This window comes from Apaloderma vittatum, unplaced genomic scaffold, assembly GCF_000703405.1.
Source record: "Apaloderma vittatum isolate BGI_N311 unplaced genomic scaffold, ASM70340v1 scaffold159, whole genome shotgun sequence".
In the NCBI taxonomy this organism is placed as follows: Eukaryota; Metazoa; Chordata; class Aves; order Trogoniformes; family Trogonidae; genus Apaloderma; species Apaloderma vittatum.
The window spans coordinates 39,027-59,893 of record NW_009733314.1 but is presented as its reverse complement, the minus strand read 5'-3'; the positions used below and the strand labels follow the sequence as shown (position 1 = coordinate 59,893).

The window sequence follows — 20,867 nt, the reverse complement described above, 5'->3', positions numbered from 1 at the left end:
ACCCCGGCTGAACAAGGCATAATGCTCCACATGAGAAGGATGTAAGCTCATGTCTTGACAAGTAGCAATACAATTTCACTAAGCCCTGTAAAATTAAGTTCATAAGAATACAAATGTAACAAAAATCACATAATTTGATTATGAATGCATTCTGGTGACATTTTACATGGTATATATAATCAGTCTTGGGGGGGGGGGAAACAGTCTAAACAGAAGTCTCAAACCTAACTCTTTACAAAAGCCTCTACTGTCACTGAACAAAATAAAAAAATAATAATAAATACATAAGATGGTAAGATACTCACAATATTCTGTATTTAAAATACTAATTCTTTAGTTCTGGATGCGTCAGATTCAACAAATACTTTAGAAAGTTCATTTTCCACTAACTGTACCAGAACCCAAAAAATTTATATGCATTATGAAATGTAAATAAAAAGCATATTTCCTGTAAATAGCATTCAATTACAGTTTCCGCAATTGGAAAGGCTTCACTAAGTAATTGATATATCATAAAAAACATAGCATAAATTTTTGGAAAAGGTACTGCAGTGTTAAGGCTATGGGAGTTAAAAGCATTAAAGGGCTACGGTAGTCAGACATTTAGGTCTCTGATCTGGACAGTCAGAAGACTAGGATTACAGAGTGTTCCCAACTTGTTCTTCAGGTACAGGGTTAAAATAAGCTTTGATTCCTTATGTAAACTGCAAACAAGTGACATTTTAGGCTCCTGCACATCATGATATTCAATACACATCTATTTCTTGAAAATGAATCATTCTTTTGAAGTTTTTTATTAGCTACTGTAACTCATTTCAACTCAAGAGAACCTAGTATCTCTAACTATAATAGGTTTTCTCCATTTTCCCTTTAGAAATATGAAGCACTATCAACTTCAGTTTCAATGCATTATATGCTATCAAACCAGAAATAACTACACAAGCACTGCAATAAGTGACTAATGGAATCCCTAATTTATTCTAACCATACAAACACCCTCTTAACCAAACTACAGAACTTAGTAAGCTTACTAGAATTTACTATCGGTTTATAAATTCTATGTAAACCACATTTGTAGTATTACTGACAGTAAAATTCAAGAGCAGGATTCCATTATTTTAAGACTTTAAACACAAAATCCCTATTCTTTGAATAACCAGTTAGAGCCTTGCTTGAACTCATATTAACTAAAAAATTCTCACTAATCTGCTGTCTTTTAGCATAGGATCACAACATGAAATGAAAACAACAAGCTCCGTGGATAACATTAAACAGCCTCATACATCTCTCTTGCTTCAGTGACTTTATATATTGTCAGAAGGAAAGAAATACAGAATACTGTATTTGTTAAACTTTTACACAGGTGTTTGGTGATAAGTATAACGCATGAAAACATGGCTTTGAAATTAGTAGTAAATTTCAAGCTTACAGCTTCTTTCTAGACAATAGCCCTGCAGATTCAAGGAATCTGGAAAAAAATACTGTTGACAGTATCTGTAACAAAGCTGAAGTTAAAATGCCAGTGAAATGCCAAATAAAAATACTTTTTGAGGTTATTTCTCACCTTAGCTGTTTCATAAAAATAATTACTCCAACTGATTTACCAGTCCTGGCATTATTTGTATGCTACCTTTGCATAAAAATGATCAGCATTTACTTTATTACTTGTTTGAAGCACAGAATAACAATTCATATATGGCACTAAAACAAACAAACAAAAAAGATAAATATTTAATGAGACTTACTAGAGTTAGAGAAAGCTAATAACTGTAGCCTGAAGAAAAAAATAGAAGTTGTCCATAACTGCCATTTTTAAAAAGAGAAATTTCTTTTCACTACCTCAGTGGTTTCTTTGCTGCGTTTTTCCCCTACCTTTTCTAGTAGACTTCAATATTTACCACACATTCTTAAGACTAGATCTTGAACATGGAGCCATCCAGGTAAACTACACATAACCAACCACAGTAGAGAAATAACAGGATACATATGTTAAAAGGGAAGAGTTAGAGAAAGGAAAAGTTACTGCAAATATGACCTCCTGAAGCAAAGAATGTGCCTTTATGTAACTCTGCAGAAGACCAACAGTTGTCTGGGTAGTAACCATAATGCTCTCTATTGAGATCGACCGGTTTTACAGTCTCTGCCACTTAAAGTACACTTATACAGTAGCACAGGTATCCCAGCCAGATACCATCACTTACAAGTGTACCCACACTCAGTGGGCCATGCCAAAGCCTTTGTGCACAACAGACTACTTAAGAAGCAAAGACCACAAGAGACACAGGGCAAGTGTGAAAGACATTTTGGAGTCCATAATTATGGTCTAAAATACTCACAGGGAGAACAGAATCAGCTGTAAGTAGAAGGCAATATAAAATGTGAGAACAGTTGCAAGAGATCTAACTGCACACTGATCAAGCTATTTCAGGAGAAGTCTTTATCTAAAAAGAAATTATAACTATGTCCCTGGAGATGCTAGAGAGAGCACAAGAAACCTCTCAACAATACAAACTTTAAGTCTTCAAAGAGACAGTAGTGAGTTGGAAAAAAAATATCTTTAAAGGCATGTTGGGGTTGTTCAGCCTAGAGAAGGAAAGGCTCTGGGGGATATCTTATAGCAGCCTTCCAGTACCTGAAGGGGGCCTACAGGAAAGCTGGGGAGGGCCTGTTCTAAAGGGCATGTAGTGACAGGATGAGAGGGAATGGTTTTAAACTAGACCAGGGCAGAGTTAGATTAGATGTTAGAAAAATGTTCTTTAAAATGAGGGTGGTGAAACACTGGAACAGGTTGCCCAGAGAGGTGGTGGAGGCTCCATCCCTGGAGGCATTCAAGGTTGGGCTTGATGGGGCTCTGAGCAACCTGATCTAGTTGAAGATGTCCCTGCTCTCTGCAGGGAGGTGGGCCTTTAAAGGTTCTCTCCAGTCCAGCACATTCTGTGATTCTGTCTCCTAGGTCTGGCTGGGAAGGAGTTAATTTTTTTTCATAGCAGCCTAGATGGTGCTGTGTTTTAGGTTTGTGACTAAAACAGTCTAGACAGCACACCAGTCTTTTAGCTTTTGCCAAACAGCACTTGCACAGAGTCAGGGCTTTCTCTGTTTCTCACTCCACTCAGCAGTAGGTGGGCAAGAGCCTGGGAGAGGAGACAGCTGGGACAGCTCATCTGAACTGACCACAGGGATATTTCAGGCCATACAACTGTCTGTAATATAACCTTTTTACCAAAGTAGCTGTTGCTCAGGGAATGGCTACGATTGCCAGTAGGATTGGTTTAGGTTATTTCTTACTTTTTCTTTCTTTTTTTTTTTTCTTTCTCCTTATTCTCTTTTTTTTTTCTTTCATTCTTTTTCATTCTTTCTCTCAGAATTATTCAATTATCAAACTATTTTCATCTCAACAGCTGAGTTTGCTTTTGCTCTTTCTATTCTCTCCCTCTACCACTGTGGGACAGTAAATGAGTGAGGAGCTCTGTGTTCCTTAGCTGCATGCTAGGGCCAATCCACAAAGAGGGAAAACAAACCTTTTGGAACTTTTGCTTTCAACTGTTTATTGTCTATCCAAATTCTAAATCTATCATGAGTTTCAAAGTACTTGACAATCAAGATCATCAGAAATTGCCTGCCACACAGAGAGAGGAAGATTGAAGATAAATGGAAGATAAACAGAAAACTGAATATCAGACCTTTTAGAAATTGTGGTAACAGTCAATTGCATTTATTGATATTTTTCCTAGAATCAAATAATTCTATTCAGATTGGAATGCACTATATTTTCCATATCAGACTCTAAAGAAAGAAACACTGAATGTCAAATACTTAGAAAATCAATTACATCTTACAAAAGTAAAGCTTAAGATATTCGAGTCTTACCAGCCATATCACTCACAGAGCAGTAACATGAGGACTGTTCATACACTAAGCCTGGTCCATATAATATAATCCTTCTTTTATTCCAGTAATAACAATTAAGGAGCACAAAAGTATGTAAATGCTCTACACACCTTGGGAGATAATGCAAGCCAAAAAAAAAAAAGGCCACAATAAAGCCAGTGCTTTGTTGTTGTTGTTCTGTTAGATACAGAACATGCCTTCTCTTTCCATCTGTTGAAATTTGAAGTAAACAGAAAACCCCATAGAAATAGCTTCATAAAACCTACGGCCAACACTCTGCATAACATTAGAAATGGAAGCATGTAGATCTATGGCAATTTCCAATTTCCCAGAAAAATCTGCAACTAAGTATTTATCTACACAGTAACATTGTTTCGGAAATTTCACTAGGAGGGTGGTAGTCACATAGATCATCGTCATGCAGACAAAGACATTTCACTTGACTTTTGATGACACAGTGTAATATGAATGACTTTGCTATTATTTTTAAAGACAAAAGCAATGCTGGATCATAGTTTGCTAAATATTTTACTGGAATTTGAGAAGATCAATGTTTATTTTGGTACTGAGTGTAAAGAATCAGCATTCAGTTATAAGAACAAGGGACAACACTGCCATTACGACTTTCCTGTGACTTGGGCTAAAGCAGTGATCATCGTCTCTTAGTAGACAGAAAACTTTTCTTCCAGTGGCACGAAAATACTGCGGTACACTGACTTTCCTGCTTGCTAGTCATTCAAACCTGAGGACCACTGTCCAGTGAAGAGTCAATGATCCACACGACAACCAGGCTGAGCAGGCACAGGTCTATGCTGTGCTGTGATACATGTATTGCTCAGCTGCAGGATAAAGTTAGTTCCCTAACTATAAGGGAGAGAGAAGACTGTAGGCAGATCCCACTCAGCATTTGACAGTTAAACCACCCATGTGGTCTTATCTTAAAAGGGAACCACCATGTTGTCACATGAACATCTTTTCACTTGACAGTAGAAACACTGAATGAAATTATTTACTTATAAAAAAAAACTAAACTAAGTCATTCACTTGTAATGCCTCTAAGTTCCGCAATGTTGGTGAACCTCAGCACAGCAGGATCTGTGCAGCATGCCATGTCATGACTGGAGGTCTCCTCAGTGTTGCATGACTTAGGGTTCCCAACACCTGAAAGGATGTAAGATTATCTATGCTATCCCCTTTTTGCACCTCAAAAAGGTGCTTAAATCCACACCTGATGGAGTGCAAGTGCCATTCTAATGGTTATCTTTAGCACACACTTGCACCACCACATTACATCTGCTGCAGAAAATTTTGCGATGTAGAGCAGAGCCAGTTTCTGCATGCAGAAGAGGCCTACGCTCTCCTAGTTATGTCAGCTTCTGTGCACGCATTACACAGCAGACGCTCACTGGAAATATTGCTGTTTTCCAAATAGCTTTGAAAATAGAAGAGTCAGCAAAAGTGGGCATAATGAGCAATTCACAGAGTTTCTCCCACACAAGCATTCTATAAAAACTCCACCAAAAAACGCTGTGGGACAGAGAACTGTTCTCAAGATGTAGTACAACACACATATCATCTTTCACATGGTCTCGTGGCCTCTCTTCTGGCAAATGATGTATTCTAATAACATAATGGAGAAGAAGTTTTTGCCCAGCTGGGAGACACAATGAAGAGGACAACCTGTTGCTAATACTAGAATAATTTATCAGGTCTAGAGTCTGTTTCCTGCATGTTGCCAAAGAACTCTAGGAAATAGGGAAATCATGAATGTCTGCTGAATCAGAGGAAATATACTGGAAGCACCGCAGATTGGCCATCGTTTCATTAAAGCACTTGGATACTTATAAGAAAAGCAATGTAGACTATATAAGGGGTAGACTAGCAGACACTGAATTATTGTCTCAGCCTACAGGCAAAGGCAACATCCACTAAACTGTTTATCTCCTCTGCTATAAAATATAAATATATCACTGGCCAATCTTTCATGGGTGTTACAATGATTAAGTAATTAACATTTGTAAAAATCTTGCAGAAAAAAAGAAATTCTGAAGATTAGAAGAAGAGTCAATAAAGCAAACAGAAGATGTCAGGTATTTCCCAAAACAATAATTAAAAAGTATATTATTACTTAAAGTGCATTTTTTCTTTAAGGATTCTGGTTTGTTCTGCATAGCAAGTTATTACACACAATAAATGAGGCAGACAATTCACTTCAGAGTTCTACATTGAGAAAAACAAACACTATTACTGTGAAACCACCTCTGAAGAAAACAAGATAGGGTTTTACAAGTCCTGATGCTGCAAACACTTTAGTTCAAATACACGATTATTTTCATTGAAATCATGAAGGCTTTTCAGAAACATACAGACTGGCACATGCATCAATTGCAGGAAATGGACTTTAATTATCACCACATTTCACTTCAACCACACCCATGTGAGCTTCCTGGGTACATCTATCTTTGCAGTAAAAAAGTTATAGCTTAACAGATAACTATTGCTTAGCATATATTAACATGTTAACATACTGCAAGCAGGTATAAAGATTGGACAACAAGAGGTGATTGAGCATTATGACTAAGCATCATACATAGAATCATTTAGGTTGGAAAAGACCCTTAAGATCATCGAGTCCAACCCTTAACCTTACGCTTACAGAAGTCCACCACTAATCCATGTCCCCAAGCATCACACATCTTTTAAATACCTCCAGGGATGATGATTCAACCTCTCTGGGCAGCCTGTTCCAGTGCTTGACAATGCTGACCTCGCAGTGAAGAAACTTTCCAATGCAAACCTCTCCTGATGCAGCTGAAGGCCATTTCTTGTCCTGTCACCTGTTACTTGGGGTAGAGACCAAATTCTACCCCACTACAACCTCCTTTCAGGTAGTTGTAGAGAGCAATACGGTCTCTCTGAACCTCCTTTTCTCCAGATTAAACAACTCCCAGTTCCCTCAGCCACTTCTCAGGGGAATTGTTCTCTATACCAACACTGTGTAAAATAATGCAGAATTTCTTTTTCATCTTCCTTACTTATCTTCCTTACTGCTCACGGATGTATATGTAGGTCCAAGTGCGCCATAAAAAAAAAAGTATGCTTTTACTATGTGTAAGTTTACGTATAGGAATATATTTAAACAATGAGATTCTTAATCAAACAGCTGATTTTTTAAAAACAAATGAATCATGCTTTGGTGACTGTTCAAGCAATATTCTCAGCAATTTCAGGGAAAATATAGTTCAGTCCTCTTCAGTGGACATCACTGAGATACTGAGGGAATAGGGAACAACACGATTTCAAAGTCTCAGTGGACTTACTTAGCCAAATGCAAAAGACTGCTTAAGCCCAAACGTCATGGACTTTCAAAATGATTGCAAAGTTTCACAACAAACTACTTCAGCTGATTAGATTTACAAAACACAATACTTGGTGTCATGATGTATACAAAACAAGTCTCTTGTTATCATTTTCAATCACAGACCTCAACTGCATCACTCTTTTACATTTACAATACATGTGATTTTACAGTTACTGTTCTCAGCTTTTTCAGACCAGGAAGATCCTTTCCACTATGATATTCTCTGCCAGAATTTCAGCCACCTGCACAACTAAACACCCTTATAAGTTACCAGTTTGTTAATAGCCCTCCTATGCATCTTATGTTACATGCAAAGAGTGATAAGTTAAATCCAAACATAGCCCCATAAAATTAGTTTTCATCTTTACACATATTTCTTCTGAAATTGATTCCTCAGAGGAATAACAGCTTAATTGTTTCTTCTATTTAGAATGTTTCACTCTAGCTAAAACTACATTGACAATTCTGATGTGAGTACTAGCAGGGGTTTTAAGAAAAGAAATCAAACCAACAGTTAGTTTCATGCTTTTAATACCTAAATAAATCAATCAAACTATGAAAAAGATTCTTTTGAACACACATAAAGATGGAAGTTTGTGTTCTGCAAAAACCTGCATTGTAAGTAGGGTACACGTTAAAATCACCTGCTATAAACAGTAGATTTTCTTTTTCCAGAATCCAGACTTAGAAATATGAGGTTTTGTCATTTTTTTAAGAAAAGGCTGAATAAGCAATCAATACTGAGCTCTAAAAGGAACAACAAGTAGCTCCACGCAACAATGACCTGCAATTCAGTGATCATAGAAAGTCATGATTTGAAATTAGTTATAGTGCAAATAAGCAGTGTAAAAAGCATTGAAGGAGTTAATGAATTAAAGCAGTACATAAGACAAAAATCAATCCCAGTATCATACAGTTACTGATCTGGAAAATATAGCAATGAAAAATATCTATGTTTGCTAATAGAAACTTGGGTTCTTGATGCTACCTTCAAGAGAAAATAAAACACCCTTTCTCAGCAACACTCTGTCATATCCTAAGTTTTGAGCCATTTCGCAGGATGTAACCTCACTGTAACATCAAACACATTGTCATCAAATTGCAAAATGAGAATTAAAATAAAAGCCAGTCTTTCAGAAGCACAGCACTTTCAGCACCAAGATACGCATCTTGAACTTTAATCAGCAGTAGTTACTGTAACAAGGCTACATTATAATCACTATAACCATGGCTACTATTATTCCATAATTTTGCTTCACCATCTCAGAATCACTTATGTAACTAACACCCTACAAAAAAAAGGGGGTCCTGTTTGTGATCTTTCCGAGTTTTCAGTTGATTTTGTTTAATCTTTGACAGTTTTCATAAGATGTATTATAGAAAAATGTTCCCGGTTTGGCACAAAACCAGAACAGATTCATATAATCAAGACCTTATTTAAAAAAAACAAAAAACAAAACAAAACACTTGTTCATACACAGATAACATTCTGTTCAAACATCAGGAGCCCAGAAAACAAAATCTCCTTTATACTGTCTTTCTGGTTCCCAGTACCTTGAGGGGATTCAAATGTCTGGAAAGTAAGACCTACACATCTATTGGACACCTCAGTATCTCCACAGAAGTTAACAAAAGAGACTATTCTTAATGTGACGCATAATGAGGCCATTAACATCACACACACACACACTTACCTACTGTACCTTCCAGATGCCACAGAATCCTAGAGGAGTCCTGTGGTTTATGCCAGTATAAGAAACCCATTCAGCTTTCTTTTATGTCACATTGATAAAGTTTGAAAGATCTGTAAATTGTAGGAGGAAATAAGGAGGTAATGCAGCTACAGACTAATTACGGCCTTCCTGGAATCCATGGGTTAGTTCTGAAAATACCAACTGATTCCACAAGAACTGCAACCCAACAGTCACAAACACTGTGATTTCTTTCAAATGCAGAGAACTAATTAACCCACTGTGACATCTGAGCAACTCAGCCCATTATCTCTTCTTTCTTGTAAAAACAAATGCATGCATCAAAGGAAGCAACTGAAATATTACAGAAACAGAGTAGAGCACCATATGCTTTTCTGATTTTTAGATTAAGTTCCAGTCTGAAACAAATAATTTGTGATAGCGTTCATAATTTGTGATAGCATTCATAAATGCAAGAATATTGAGCTATCCTGAGATTGCATATTTCCCATGCTTTGCTCCCACTCAAAGTTCTATATAGCAAAAACTGGGGGGGGGGGAAAGATTAAATCCATGACTAGCTTACACTGAAGTTTCTGAAATGGCAGAAAAAGAGACTATTAACTTTCTTCACACAACTAGTAATTCTAGGAAGGGGAGAAAGCAGTGAGCATAGAGACTTCCAGAGTGCAGTTTAACATACAATACGGTCTACTGGAAAATTACAATCAAAACCTCTAGATTGCATAAGCTATTTGTATCTAGCAAGTCTGAACTAAAACCTACTGAAATTAGAATGGTGATACAGCTTAGAAAAAGAACCATATGAAAGCCAGTGAAGCTGATTCTGCTCCTTGTACATTTTCCAGGTAGAACCTGCAAGTGATTTATGTAGGAAATGAAATTAATTATTGTAAGCACCTGAAGCGTTTAATATTTCATGGGATTTTGATGCAGCTAGCAGTTTATTCACATGTATATATGTTCTTAATTACATTCACTCCTGAAAGTTGTAAGTTAAATACCACAAACATTCACACAGTTGCTGGATACTTTATCTTCAAACACAGGTAGCAGTTTCAAACTAATCTATGTTTGATCAGATATTACACTTTTTAGATTAAGCTATAACAAAAAAAAAGTATCAGTAAATACACATAATTTTTTGCAGTTACCCAGCAGTTCCATTGCATCATCTTCATTGTCAATATCTTCCTCTGTTACAGATGGAGCTGTACTTTGAGCAGAATCAAAGGAGTCCTGAGAAAGCATGGCAGCCAGCAGTTTCTTATGTTGCTGCTGTTGTTGTTTTAGTCCTTTCGTTTTTGGCTCCATTTTTAAGCTGTGAAGGAGGAAAGCACAACTTTCTCTTACTGGTGCTCACTACAGAACATGGCACACATTTGTCAAACCACTGTAGCCCATGATGTCTTCCAGATCTGAAGGTTAATGCCATCAGGTCACACATAAATCAGTTAGCTACCATTCATTCCCTGATAATTGGATGTTCTAAGTCAGTTTGTGTTTTCAGGTCCTATCTAAAGTTTTGACTGAATGATGATAGGAATTTCCCATTGACTTGATGGACATTAATCAAGTCTAAATAAGCTACATTTACAGAACAATAGTATCTCAATTACTAATCACAGGATTGAGGACTATATAGTTATAACAATTCTCATGGTTTGTTGACTTGTGTCCCTAACCTCAGTAAAAGACAACTGGAACTGCACAGCAGTTAGCAGAATGGGCTAAGGTAGGACTTGCTACAGCTTGCAATTTCTTGTTCCTTGCAATATCGAGATAAAGACAACAGGGTAGAAGTTTGGTGCCCCATATGAGGGCATTAGCAACACCTCAGACTGTCTTAGAGTCTGTTGCAAGAATTCAGATCTGTTGCAAATGTATGAAATTTACTATAATCAATGATAGCTCATTTCCCACTGCAAAGATGAACAAAGTGGACAAAGTGGACCTTGGAGATGAAGAACAAGCTTTGAGTTTAAGACATCAGCTATGGATAAGCAGCCTCTGAGAGCTCAAGTTCATTGCAAGCTCTAGGAAACAAGAGCATCATATTAAAAATCACTCAAATTCCCCACTGTGTACATATATTATCCCTTGAGGGAGATTCCCAAGAGCCTTGCTTCTTCTCAGAATTTCTCTTTCATGTAGTAACTACTAACAATGACATGGAAATGATTTTAATCCTATTTTCATGGTGTTCGAATTTCTGAAGGATGAGCTCAGTATCAGGAGGATTGCCACCAGCACATTTATGTGTCCTTTATCACATATTAGTACCTTGCCTTGATCCTTTACAGCAGCAACAGAGAGTAGTACAACATCATTGACAAATACAGTCTTTCCTCTGTAGCATTACAGAACATCAAGGGCAAAAAGGTGACCCTTCATCAGTTTGAAAAGACATTACTAATACAGCTACCTCAGATCAACTACATTATCTTTTCCAGTCAAAGTAGTAGTGAAACCTGTCCTTTCAGTTGCTCAAAATTAACTTCCCTTCTTTTTCTAAGTAACTGGGCCTGGCTTTCAGATATACAACATGTGTGCTTCTATTGCTTATCACCAGAGGAATATATGTTTTTAAGGAGGAAATAGTGGTTCTTTCCCATTGTCCACTACTGAATTGAGGAAAAAAAGTGAGGTTCATAGCTTCAAAGACAGAAAAAGCAGACAATTCACAGATTCCCAAATATCATGTATTACATACACTCACTATGATCTGCTTTATGCTGTAAAGATCAATATTGAAACCAGGCATGTTATCAACAGACCAGTGGTCCACAGGAATATGTCATTGTCTGCAGTCTATTCAGTCCCCTATAAGATGCTAAGAATGTGTAAGTATCCCAGGCTTCCCCTTCCACTAAACAGAAAAAAAATTTGTATACCATGGGCTGTCAAAAAAACATAGAGGGAGTCACATGACACTGATGGCAATTACTCTATAAGTGACTTGCCTATGTTTTATCCTCTAGATATTTATATAATATCTCATTTATGTACTATTTCCTTATGTTTAGTTATAGGTAAAAGAAAACATATTACCTAGAAATAAATGAATAATTACAGTTTTCATTTTCATGTTCTTATGACGTAACTGAAATAGCATGATTATGATGTAACTAATTAGCATTAGTTTTGAGAGTTTGCTGGCTTATAACATAAACCCTGATAATTAGTGATCAATAAGCTATCACTTTTTATTGAAAGTGTTGCTAAATCAAATATAACAAGATATAATTAAAAACATTTAATGTGAATTTCAAATTTCTACTGCTGTCAGTTGCCAGGTAAAAATGCAAGTGATTCATTTTAGGCTACATTAACTGTGGAGTAGACAAATGAAATACAGATGAGGTAGTCAAAAATTCTTTACAACTGATAACAACTTCACTCTTTCAAGAGTTTCACTTAATCTCATGAAATTCATACTATTTCCACTATTTTAGCATGTACTAGGCACATGCTACATTAAAACTAAATTATTATTACCTGTTGTCAAATGCATCTGGTGTGCAGTCAATTCCAAATTCTGCTAATAGTACTTTAATTCCCAGTACTACTGAGTAAGAACTTAAAGAAACTGCCTGTTATTAGTGAACTATTATTAATCATTCAGATTAATCTTGATCAATACAGGTATTTTAAACTTCCATATATAGCTGTCATCAACTTTAGTATTACCACTATCTTGAAGATCTGCCATTTTATTATTATTTTGCAAGACTGCAAACATGCTTTTTATAAATGCCTTAGAAAAAATGATGAAATGCTAATAAGGCAGAGAATTATTCCAGATATAAAATCAGTTATCCAAATGTAAATCCATATGCTGCATGTAATTCAGTAGTAACTCACTTCCACTGAAAATCAGTATTCCCACTTAATGATACATGTTTTTCAACAGGTCTTCAGCACCTGAAAACTAGAGATACCAATGTCCCCTGAGTTTTTCCTAGCATCAAGTACCTCATATTCTCATTATTTTATATATCAGGAAATGTAGTTTTGTCATGGTACTCAACAAGACTTCTCAAATACTATTCTCAAACTATTAATCACATTTTTTAATTATAGCATTAGTTGTAATGTTTCTCATAGCTTGTACCACCCTCCACAAAGAGACAAATGTGCTGCTTTGAATCATCTTTGTTACTCAGAACTAAACTTTTCTCTCTTCTAGACATTAGACAGAGATGCTTATTTCTGCTCCTTACTGAGAGAAGGGATACAATACCCTAAGTTTGCTCTGCAGTATGGAGCAGATCTTTATTGGACTGGTGAATAAGGAAAAAGAAACCCAGGCCCTCAAAGTCAAGCTGCAGTGCCAGTTGCTGACTCCATTACTTTCCCAGGAACTGCACTGGAGGGAACCAGTGTCTGAGTTCTGTTGATTCCAGTCCAATGTCTGGCTGAGGGATCATTACTACACACTGCTACTTCTTTGAAATAGTAGAACTTGCAGCTTCTCACACAATAATCTAATTAAAAGAACACAGAAATACTCATGGATAACAAACATTCCCAATATGTGAGGAAAGTTAATGAATGCAGCCTGTTAGAGTACAGCAAGTGACAGACTAGTTTTCTTGTGACAGAGAGGCAAATTCCAATATAGAAGTCATATGGAAGACATAGTGAGGTGATACCTTAGACCTCTGCAAAGGGAAAGCAAAAAGTTTCTGCCTTCTTAAAAAAGAAGGACCCTATGTGTTTAAGCCAATCAACAGAATCAGTGCACAAGCTTTACAATTGAGGAAAAAAACAAACAAGCAAACCCACAAGGCACATATCCCTTTTAAAGAAAGGCTGTGAATACTTTACCTTTTGTGATAAACAGGTATCTTTAAATGGACTCCTTGTAAAAATGATAATCTCTTTCCACGTAGCTCAAGAACATTAACAAACAAACATATTCCCCCTCCCTCAGTCAGGCAAAATAAATCATCAGAAGTTATTTACAGCAGAGAAAACAAATTTCTCTTTGAGGAAAAACTGTTATTAACACCAAGATCTTAAGTGTAAGGAACTGCAGATGAATTTAGGAAGTCCCGTTAATATAACATAGATAGTGTTTTTCTTGTCTATCTTTCCTGTAAATGGGAAAAACAGATTTATCACTGAAGTGTCAAAAAGATTAACAAACAGCTATTACCAGCTGCTGAAAGACAGAAGGGTTTGAATCATCTGAATGAAGCTAAACATCACAACATTATTAGGTAATGGATGCCAATCATGTCAGCATGTACTTAGCTTTATACATGAGAATAAAAGCATGGGATTGCAAATGAGTATAAAGTTGATTATATATAAAGGCATAAGAAGAAACCAGTCACATATTAATGTCTTCCATTTATCCTGCATGCTGTCACGCTATGGCATGGGAATTTAAAAGCCCTGCACTCTGCTCTCAGAAATGGGTTGTTACAAAGACAGCTCTGCTTCACAAATTATAGAATTTCTAGGCCTAACCAAAATCCCACCTTCCTCCAGGACTGCTACTATCCTCGCTGTCCCACTGCTCATTTTTATTTCTTGGTATTGGTGGCTGCAGCATCTCAGCAGCTAGTGGGTCTGCATCATTCTCTTCACGACCAATCCATTCTCCAATCACACGAGGTCTCAGAAGCGGGGTGTTAAAACCTGTTGTGTCCTGAGGAGAAATTAAAAAAAAAAAAAAACTGCACTGCTTGTTCTCAACCATACACATAAATAGAAAAAAAAATCATTAAAACAGTGCAAAAATAGTAAAGCACACTACCATTTCAGAGGACTAAAAGATACCCAGAAACAATTATGGACTAATGAAAAGATTCCCATTAACAAAATTTCAAGAGAATTGGCCACTTCAATGCCTCAAATCTCTCCTATTTCTTACTATTCAATAGCAATTATAGAAATCTGAGGTATCACCTTGAATTTTTTAATTTTTTTTTAATAAACATGCAACCCTTGAACCCACAACTGTTTCAGTTCTGCTAAGCAACAGATGAGGTCACTTGTATTATGAACACCTCAACCAAAAGACTATTGTAGATTAATAACATCACTCTTATTTGCATTATGAATTAATGAAAAACTAATAAATACACCTGTGTTTGCCATTTTAAAAATTTTAAAAATAACCCTGCTGGGTTTTGCGTAATGTATCTTTCAATTCTGAAAATGGTATTTTAATAAAATGTATTTCTGAAACTAGTACTCATATTTTTAACCACTTACTGGAAGAAGATAGCTGGAGAGGATTACAATAAGCAAGGAAAATGCAACTGGAATCTTCAAAACAATAGTGATGATTTGCATAATTATATTATAAATTTAGATTAAGGAAACAAATTATCCTTAAAAATTGTATGAAAAAGCTGTTCTGAATTGGTGAGTATCTCTGTTCTCAATGTTATTAGAACAGTTGTAGATAAAGGGTCACGTAGCAGAGTATAGTCAAACTAAAAAAAATGCACATATACAAAAAAAAGGTATGAAATGATGTGACAGGAATATTTATTTTGATTTAATTAAACTCCTTTTTAGTCTAGCAAAGACACTTCAAATACAGTGTTCCTAATTAGCAGAGATATACTCTATTCTTATTCTTTAACAAGAGAAAATTTTTTGAAAACAAATCCTGGGCTGTTACATGGCTCAGTGTCTCAAAAAATATTCCTGCCACAAAACAACGATTTCCAAAAAAAGAGCATCTGGAAAAAGTACAGCACAATGGTTACTCAGCCTAGCTACCATATTTTCCCATCTTCCTAAAAACAAAGCACTTTTAAAGTCTCTTCGCAATTTACACTCATGTGGTAAAAGCACAGTTTGAAGTAGAAGCCTCTACTGAGAAGAAATAAATGAAAAAAAGGCTGCAAACCACTTTCATATGAATGTTATGTACCCGACTTTGGCTTGATGCTCTAATGTCACTCAGCAGAACTCCAAGAGCTCCCATTTTGACAGAGTCAAATGTCACCCGGGACATGGATTAGACTCATTCACCCTCGGTCTTTCGTTCTGCTTTCCACAATGTGCCTGTGAGCACATTCCCACACGCCACTCTCAGTGTGTCTTTCCAGAGTTCTCCATCACCTGGCTGATTTACTTTTTACATAATGTCTGTTTTCTCTAAGGTTCATGTGACACAGCAGAACCACTGAAACTGGAATGTAGCCAGTACAGAAGAGAGAAATATGAGAAAAGCACCACAGCTTCAGAGGTTTTAGAATACAAAATCACTGGTGTCTTTCTTTTAAGCACTTAGAAATATGTATTTTGTGCATCTGTCTAGTGATGTCTCATAGTCAGGTAATACAGACCAGGTGACAGTGGCCTCTGGTCACTTGACAGGCATAACCTGTCACAGGTGTGACTACCATCATATGCCTATGAGTTAGGGAAAAAGATTATTCCACTGCCTTCATTACACAGGGTGCTCACATCAGCTTCTTTAAGTAAGAACTATTTTGGCCCCTTCTGAGGTTTATGCCTGCTACTCTATCCATTTTCTCCCTTCTTTTCTCCCTAAAGATAATTTCAATCTAAAAAAAATGGTTCTTGGAGCTAGTTAAACTTGTAACAATTTGCAATGTCAATCTTGCTAAAAGCTTTCAGTCTCTTACACGAAAAGCACCTAAAAATTTGCCCTCTTTTCAGTACCATTCTTCCTGACACTGTACACTTCACCATCAGCATATGAATAAGTAAACCACGAATGCTGTGTCTATCCATGTAATGCTGATTTTTTTTTTCTAGACTAGGGATTAAAGTAGCACTTTCATACATTACTTAACAGAAATGTAATTTACGTTATATAGTCATGCTTTGCCTCATTTTATCACCTTTCCTTTTTGGATCTTGTTAGATTAGTACACCAGAGTTTAAGTGACCAAATTTGTTGTCCTCCTTTCATCTATATAAGTAGTCACAGCAAAAACAGTAAATGGAGAATCAGAGACGGCTCTATTCAGAACAACAGGGCATTTATTTGGCAACTTCTTTCAAAAGTTTCAATAAATTCAAATGAAATATTCTGTTTTCAAACATATTTTTATACGTTTGTTGGGTTGGGTTGTTTTTTTTAAATACAAACCTTAGTATCTTAGCTGATTTCCAATTTATATTCTCTCATAAATAATGGAAGAGATTGACAGTAACATTAGTGTGCACAGAAATATTTCCGGAACATGTAGGTATTTAAATCTGCATCAAATTAACCTAGAGAATTATTTTATGGTACAGTCCATGTATTATCCACTGATCATCCACATCAGTGGCTACCACCATGACACAGTCAAATTTCTTTTATGTGGAAACCAGAAGAAGGAAAAGACTGGAGGACTGCTGAATCTCACCTTCATATTGGGCTGACATGTGGCTGCAGTATGGAACCCCTACCAGGGAACACAACAACCTTTGAGTATCTATTTATTTAAGCATACTTTTAAAAGCTCAGTATTTCTAATTTCTGATTTTAAGGGAATCTTCATAGAGAGAAATACTTTGGGGTCAGAATAAATTTGTTTATTTTTATGACTTAGTTATTTCTATTTTATTAATTATAACCTGTGTTTATTGTAGTAAAACTACATACAAGAAGAAAGTACACCCTAGACACAGCATAGGAAAAAATGTTTAAATATTAACACAGAATCAGAGAATGTTTTGGGATGGAAGGGGCTTCTTCCACCTCTCTAAGCAACCTGTTCCAATGTTTCACCATCCTCATTGTAAAAAAATTCTTCCTTATATCTAGTCTAAATCTACCCTCTTTCAGTTTAAAATCATTAGCCCTCATCCTATCACAACAGGCATTGCTACAAAGTCTGTCCCCAACTTTCTTATAGGGCCCCGTTAAGTAATGAAAGGCTGCAACAAGGTTTTCCCAGATCATTCTCTTCTCCAGGCTGAACCTCAACTCTCTTAGCCTGTCTTCATAGGAGAGGTGTTCCACTCCTCTGATAATTTCTGTGGCCCCCCTCCAAATCCACTCCAAAAAGTCCAGGTCTTTCTTGTGCTGAGGGTCAAAATCTGTTACAAATTATTAGATCATCTTCACTCAAGTCTGATTCTGGATCTCTAACACTTAGATGTCTCCCATTATTAATGTTTAAAGTAACTGAGAGATATTGTTCTGGACAATCTTGGAAAAATCTCACAATGTTATGACAGATCTCACATTACCTGTGAGAACTCCAGTACTTGAATTTTAAGTAAAGTACCAATACATCAGATAATGGGATTAGTGAAAATGTAATTTATTTTAAAATAAAACGTTTCTATTCTCTGTAAGTGCAGTAAAAAAAATTTTAAATCAAAAAATCTTGAAAAACATTCACTAAGTGTTCTTTAGAGAATCAAAAGCCAGAAGATGAATAAACCTACCCCTAAAAGTGACAGTATCTTAGTCTCCAAAAGTGGCAAAAGGTAAAGGGTGTGATTCCTTTTTGTGCACAGACTGATCCAGAAACATTGCTGAAACGGGTACAACCATACAAAACCGTTTAAAACATATTTCTGCACTGCAGCACCCTGACTATACTTTGCCTCAATGTACCTTACAATGCAGACACATATTACAATTTATTTTGTGACATATAGACAAGCAGAGTCTTCCAGTAGCAGCAAATTCTAGAAAAGGCACATCATCAGTAGCCTCATAGTTAGAGCATTCAGCTGGCTGTTCTTATACTTCTGTGCATATTTGAACTTCCACTTCTCAGGGAAGTGTCCCAATGGACTTGGGAAAAAGCTCAGAAACTCATGATTAATTCAGTTTAATCAGCCTAGAACTCTGTGAATTTTGCAGGAAGACTAACATTCTAGCTCAACTTCTTTGTTTATGTTAAATTCTTCACATTATTGAGAAGCTTTAGGAAACTGTACACTTTCATGTATAGTTCTCGTTCAGTGGTAATAAGGGTGAGTCAATTCAGATATTTGTATTGTATTAACTCTGCACTTTAGCCTTAAAATCTGTGAGTCACAAGGCACCCCTTCTTAATTTCTTTCCTTACACGCCACACTTGCAGAGCCAGTTGCTCATTCTACATAGCTCCCATAGCCTATAGACACGGGCTCATGAAGAGACAGAACACCATACTCTGCAAGTCTGAAGTAAATTAGATTATAAAGGAGATAATTCATTTAATAAATCTATTTTAACTGCAGTAATCTTGGGATTTTTTTGACAATAATCCCAGTGAACTCAGAAATATTAGACTGCGTCACACTGAAAGTTTCCATTTTGACTAGAAGACTGACCTTGTCTGTCTGTATTTTCTCTACCTTTGTCTTGGACTGAAGCCCTAAGTACTGGCACAAAGCTAAAAATAGCAGATATTTGACAAGAATCCATTTAAATGAAACACCCTTCCACAAAAGTGATTGTAATTCAGAGCAAACTGTTTTTCCAAATCGAAATGCTTGAGTAACTAAGCAACTAACTAATTAACTGGATTACTTGGGAGAGGAGTTACATCAACCAACAATACTGAGTACTCCCCTGACAAAGGCAGCTAGAGGTTACTGCAGCCATAAATAAATATTTTTTTTAAAAAAAACCTTACATAACTAGAAACAGAAATCAATAAACATGCACATGTATTCTTGATTTTCTATTGATTCTTAATCTAAATCACAGACAAAACAGCAGGATTACAGGCTCTATCCTAATTCCCAAGAATGTTCCTGATCATCAGGAAGACAAAGCAAGGAAATGCGTATAGAAGAATTCCTTGCTGAGTTTAGTGTTATGTCTCTCAGGACATCTATATAATGCCACTGTTCTAACAGAACCCAATGCCAAATTTGGGCACGCTGTTCTAGACCCTGACATGCACCTGAAGGGTTAAGTGGTTAACTCAAACCATAGGTGAATGTGGTTTGAAAAATCATTCAGTGCTGTTACAGCCTACAGAAGGAAGCTGTAGTATTAGTATATATTTCTGAAAAAGGAATTACAATGAACTTGACTATAATTTGTACCTGTAAAATAAACATTGCCTGGGAACATGGTCGTGTGAAATGGAACCAAATTCTGTCTAATGTTAAATCACTACCTGTTGGTTGTGGCCCAAGCCAAATTAAACACTTAGAAACAAGTCACATGAATATTTCAGAAATTAGCTCACGTAAAGGATCATTCCTAGAGACACAGGATTTCACAGAACAGTCCTGGCTGTGCTTGATTTCTTAACACAGAATTACCTTTTACGTCTATTAAAAATTCGTAAGGGGCAAAAGAAATAGAAATGAAGTTCACTAAAGCCCACAGGGACAAAGAATTGTGCCTTTCTGTAAATCTATCCTGAAAGTCCACTGAGCAATGCTGCACAAAGGACGCATGCTAAGAGCCTTATTGTTTGTGCTTTTACCTATTTTACAAATAACTTTTGATTTTGAGAACATTCAATTTATTTGACTTCATCAGAAGCAAAAAAAAAAAGGCAAACGCAGTATTGTAAAGGTGTCAGGTAATGTATGCTATTGAATGCACATAACAGTGCAAAGTTTTACTTAAAAAACCCCACAATCTTCCAATTTTAAATCATAAATTATATGGTAACATAAAAGAAACTGAACTCTTCACTCAGACTGGATCCTGAGGAAATTCCCCAGTGATGTTTCCCATCTCAATTTTCACAACATTAACCTATCATTCTTTAAAAAAAATAACACAGAAGTATCTCCTAAAAATATCCATATATAAAAAATGTACATGAAAACTGGCTCTGGACCAAAACGTCTTCTTCCTCACACAAACAGTATTTCATAGCTTTTTTTTAAAGCAAACAAAACCAAGAAGGAATTCTTCATAAGTATTAGACATAACGGTTCTAATGGAAGCACTTTCTAAATGTATTTTTCATTACTTCTGAGCACAGTTAAGGAAACAGTAGGAAGGCAGA

The 20,867-nt window shown here is 36.2% G+C and overlaps 1 protein-coding gene across 1 annotated transcript in view; it reads right to left on the bottom strand.

Annotated features, from left to right (window-relative positions):
- Nucleotides 1-20,867, bottom strand: part of LOC104278736 (chromosome unknown open reading frame, human C8orf34) — a gene marked incomplete at its 3' end in the record, with an annotated part of 127,386 nt that overhangs the window by 82,201 nt on the left and 24,318 nt on the right. Inside the window, exons 6-7 of the mRNA XM_009875810.1 lie at nucleotides 14,451-14,620; nucleotides 10,116-10,282 (exon numbers count right to left, since the gene is read on the bottom strand). Coding sequence (XP_009874112.1) covers nucleotides 10,116-10,282; nucleotides 14,451-14,620 — 337 coding nt within the window. The remainder of the gene's footprint in view (nucleotides 1-10,115; nucleotides 10,283-14,450; nucleotides 14,621-20,867) is intronic.